The sequence below is a fragment of the Chiloscyllium plagiosum genome, chromosome 14, assembly GCF_004010195.1.
Source record: "Chiloscyllium plagiosum isolate BGI_BamShark_2017 chromosome 14, ASM401019v2, whole genome shotgun sequence".
In the NCBI taxonomy this organism is placed as follows: domain Eukaryota; kingdom Metazoa; phylum Chordata; class Chondrichthyes; order Orectolobiformes; family Hemiscylliidae; genus Chiloscyllium; species Chiloscyllium plagiosum.
The window spans coordinates 46,993,138-46,998,243 of NC_057723.1; the positions used below are offsets into that span (position 1 = coordinate 46,993,138).

The window sequence follows — 5,106 nt, forward strand, 5'->3', positions numbered from 1 at the left end:
CTATCATATTCCCAACGCCCCTCCCCCAAGTCCCTCCTCCCTACCTTTTATCTTAGCCTGCTTGGCACACCCTCCTCATTCCTGAAGAAGGGCTTATGCCCGAAACTTCAATTCTCCTGCTCCTTGGATGCTGCCTGACCTGCTGCGCTTTTCCAGCGACACATTTTTAGGCTCTGATCTCTAGCATCTGCAGTCCTCACTTTCTCCTTGGACTGGGGTAGACAAAGTTAAAAATCACACAATGCCAGGTTATTGTTCAACAGGTTTATTTGGAAGCACTAGCTTTCGGAGCACTGCTCCTTCATCAGCTGGTTGTGGCGCATAGGATCGTGATCACAGATCTTTCATCTTTTAGAATGGGATATGCTGGTTTCTGTTCTTTGATATGTAAATCCAAGAACTACTTTTTAATTTTAAAAGAAATTCAGGGATTTACATATCAAAGAATGGGAACCAGCATATCCTATTCTAAATGATGAAAGATTTAATCTAAAATTTTTTGATGTATGAGCTGCCAGAGAATGTGGTGGAGGCTGGTACAATTGCAACATTTAAGAGGCAGTTGGATGGGTATATGACTAGGAAGGGTTTGGAGGGATATGGGCCAGATGCTGGCAGGTGGGACTAGATTGGGTTGGGATATCTGGTCGGCATGGACGGGTTGGACCGAAGGGTCTGTTTCCATGTTGTACATCTCTATGACTCTATGACACTGGACTCCTTTGGCTATAAATTCTGTGATCATGATCTTATTCTCCACAACCAACTGATGAAGGAGTGGCACTCCGAAAGCTAGTGGTTCCAAATTAACCTGTTGGATTATAACCTGGTATTCTTGTCTTAGCACTCAAAACTAATCTTGCAAGTATGTGATTTTATATAACTTCATCTGTGTGTTCCATCTTGGGTAACTTAAGTTTATTTCTGTTAACTAAACTCTTAGTCTTGGATCTACTACACTTAAACACCAGCTTCTGCAGATCTGTTGGATTGGCACTGAAGGCTTGCAAACTCTTCTTTAACTTGCTGCTACTTTCTGAAGTTCTTTAATCTTTGTGAGCCTTTACTTGTTCTTTTCTCCTTCTAACCTATATCTTTCTGTCTCTGGTTCATTGTTGAATTCATCATTAATTTCTGGCCAAGCTGGAAGGGCATGTGTTTTCATTTTGTATTGTTTCTGAAGCAATCGCCTTTTTGGTAGGTATATGTTTGAAACTATGTTTGAGGTTGTCATGAGAACTTCCTGGTCAGCTTACACATGAGAAACTTTTCTTTCCTCTCAATTCATACTTCCCTGAGGCGATTTATCATCTTGTTTTATCTATTGTCTCAATTATGTCTGGCTGATCAGAAGACAAATCAGTAAACTTAGTAGCCCTCAATCTCCTCAGTTAGATATTGTTTAAAAAGCTTCAGCTTTGTTGTTTTGTTTCTTTCAGAAAGACAGTAATGACCTTTTAGCCCTTTGGCATAGGATGCGAATTAGTGTACAAAGTTTAGTAGATGAATCATGGTACTTTTTTTATATATGACAACTTTTATCAGCAGTAACTTTATGGAGCAATCCTGAAAATGGAAATATTAAAATCATAGGCTTTAGAGCATATTGTACTGTGTGGAAAAGATTTTGTAGAAATACCTCTGCAACTAATTTTTAAATTTCATCTTGTTTTTAGCTTTATTTTGGCTGATGATATACATCTTAGCTGTATAAATGAAATTTGCTTCTGCTGGATCACTTAATTGGAATCAAATGTAGTATTATATATCCAAAACCATAATTATTGAGTATTTTACTTTTTTTAATTTCAACCAGTTGCTTTTCTTTTATGAAATGAATTTAGCCGTTGGTAGGGGTATGATGGTGTTGAATTGAAGGATTCTCATCTGTACAGGTTATTCGGTTTTGAATGTCCTTTGGTATACAGATTCCGAATTGGTTTCTTGCAAGTCCAATGATTTAGTATATGGTCACTGGTCTACCTGTAGTAGATAGTTGGCTAAACATTATTCTCCGGATTACTTGACTTGTTCCCACCATTAATTCCACATTATAGAAAATAGTTTCATTTCAAAATCTTTCATTTTGTTTTATTGCTTACTTTAAGTAATTTTTCTTTCCATAGGTGAGAAATTATGGGAAGTGCAGTGTGACTCACCTACTTTCACAGTAGCATGGCATCCAAAACGACCACTCTTAGCTTTTGCTTGTGATGATAAAGATGGCAAGTATGACAGCAGTCGGGAAGCTGGAACAGTTAAACTCTTTGGACTTCCTAATGACTCCTGATTTGAGACTGAAAGTACATTCAGCTGCAATGTACATTAACAGCATGCTGAATGAGACTTGTAAAGATGACTTTTGTTATTGATCAAGAAAATATGGATTCCATTCTTTCGATGAAACTTTGTAAGAAATTCTTTTACGTTTGTACACTAAATTTTGAACTTCAACTGATTAGCTGGTATTCTGGTTTTCAATTTGAATTGCAAATATTTTGCTTAAAAATATATTTTAGACAAATTTTGTATGAATGTAACCTCTACAGGTTTTGCATACAATCAATAAAAATAGGGTTGAAATTTGGGATTAGTTATTCAGTATTTATTTTATTTGGTATGATACTTGCAAATGTGTAATATGTATCTTTAATATGTAATTGATTTATAAATTCCATATTTAATTGTCAAATCATTTTTATATTTAAACAATTTCACAAAAATGTATGTACAGGCAAGGATCCACCTAACATTACTTTTCAAAACAATGGGTTCCAACCAGTATATGGAACTGTTTCTCAACTTGCTACAAAGTTTTACATTTTGTTACATAGGAGACCATTCTAGGTATTGGTCACTGCGAGAGGAACTATTTCTGACATCAGTCCTGTACTTAACTAAAAAAGAGTTGGTACCTACAGCCTCTTGTCTCGCTGTAGTTGTTTAACTTAAATCAAGGTATTTGCATCAAATTTATTTTATAAAACAAATTCCCTTCACTAATGAGTCTTTTTATTTAAATCCGTCTCTCCCAGTTTATTTTTGGCTTTTTAGTTCTGTGTATATTTAAGCTTCTGTTGTAGGTGATAGGAAAATGAAATTTAAATTGAGAATTGGCACTAACTTTAGAAGTGAGCAAGATTTTATGAGAAACAAAAAAAAATATCGCTAGTGATGTCAAGACCAGCAGCATAGTGAGTAAAAGTTACAGATCTGATCATTTTGGATTGTTTAAAATGTCTTAGAATATAGGCTTAAGAACCCTAGAGTTTCTGGAAGATTACCTCAAAAATGCAGTTTCAAACATGACTCCTCATTAAAGGTAAATGTTTTTGCTTCCTTATCATCATTTTATCTTAGTTTATGTCCACAAATCTTCAGAAGTAACCATATTGTACAGGATTTTTCAAAAAGTTTTGACACATTTAAAATGAAATGGTTTGAATCACAAGTTTTTCTCAAATCTCTTAACAAACACAACTTCTGTTAAATATTAAGTAGAGTTGAGCATTACAAATGCCAACAAAATGCCTTGATTTGACTTTTTATGAAACTGTGACATTGATAGTGTAGGGACGCCATGCCCAGATGTGTCATCTATAAAAGAAATGTCAGATTTTTACCTTATCTTTGAAAAATAGGCTTTTGCATATTCAATCATTGAAGTTGAATCACAACTGTGTTCAAACATCCTGATGTGTGCATATTTTATATTGCAAAAATATTTATGGTGTTAAGAACGTGTTGAAATTTATAATGCTTGCTTATGGTGTCTGATTTCTGCATTGTGTAGAAGGAACTGTGCCATACTGTCACTCCGATTATTGATATCCTGGAAATTCTGACAGTTATTACCATGCAATAAACCTCTTATCTTTGCACATGCCCTGTATATAAAAGTGGAGAGTTTGTAAGCCTATTAGCTTTGTCAAATTTTGAAAATTTTATTGCATTACATAGCAGTAACTAAAGTCAAAACTTACGAAACAAGTTTCAAAATTATATGCTATGTTCAATCTGATGCAGTGAATTACATGAAATTCAAAAGTTAAGAGCAAAATGACAATTTCCTTTGCAAGTCGTGCGTCAGTGCAGTGTGCTGGCTGAAGGGAATATTACTGTATTTTAAAAAATCCACTAATCTGTGTAAAGGGGAAGAAAGTAATCTAGATTTTAATAGAACTTCATTGGATTTTTAGTTTGACCTTTCTAGCAGACATGCTACATCTGGATAAATTAGATATGCAACTTTGAGAAACAATTTCATACTACAAACCTAGTCAATAAATATGTCGGGATTTGTACCATTGCATGCATTACAAGACCAGTCTTTTTGGCAACTTTGGCCCATGCCATTTGTTGAATAAAAGCTTGATGCTGAAATTAAAGTTATCCTAATCAGATCATTTCTCACTGTATTTTGTGCAAATTCATTCGTAACCCAAAGATCATCAATTTTGTTTCTGCAAAATGTCAAGCTGTACCTTACCTGTCCAGGCTAATCTATCTGAAATATTTGAGCAAAGGGCGGAGCTGTTTGTTTCACATTGCAACACTTGAACTTGAGTGGTGTTTGCTACTAACAGGATGCTGTCGTGAATCCAGAACAGGGTTCGGCCTTTACACAAGTAAGTATTGTGATATTTGAATTTCCATGTCACTGTTATGTCAGGAAAGACTATATATCCCAAAGTCTGGTGAATTATATCAAACAGCATATCCTCTTGGCTGTTTCAAGTAAGCAAGGCACTGACCATAACATACAACATCGAGGAATCCAGTCAGTCGCAGCATTTGTGGGGAGAGAAACAGAGTTAATGATTCAAAATGTTTCCAAAGAAGGTATGACTTTTTTTTTAAAGAATTGTTTGTTTCAGATTTCCAGCATACACAGTATTTTGCCTTTAGAAAGGTTTGGTCATAGCCAATAAACCCACGCCTGCAATACTTGCAAGTGCTCAATATTAAATATGATTCTGCAATTGGACAGCATTTTTTGGGTAATTCCAAATGTGCAAGGAATTATGGTGAAAACCAATGTGGGACTGTATTGTTGGGCTGGAATAACTGATGCACTTCTGTGTACCAGAAATTACATAAAGAGAG

The 5,106-nt window shown here is 35.1% G+C and overlaps 1 protein-coding gene across 1 annotated transcript in view; it reads left to right on the plus strand.

The window, feature by feature from the left end:
* thoc3 (THO complex 3) overlaps positions 1–4,403 on the plus strand; it is a 17,417-nt gene extending 13,014 nt beyond the window's left edge. Inside the window, exon 6 of the mRNA XM_043703758.1 lies at positions 2,127–4,403. Coding sequence (XP_043559693.1) covers positions 2,127–2,290 — 164 coding nt within the window. The 3' untranslated portion in view covers positions 2,291–4,403. The remainder of the gene's footprint in view (positions 1–2,126) is intronic.
* Positions 4,404–5,106: the final 703 nt, after the last annotated feature.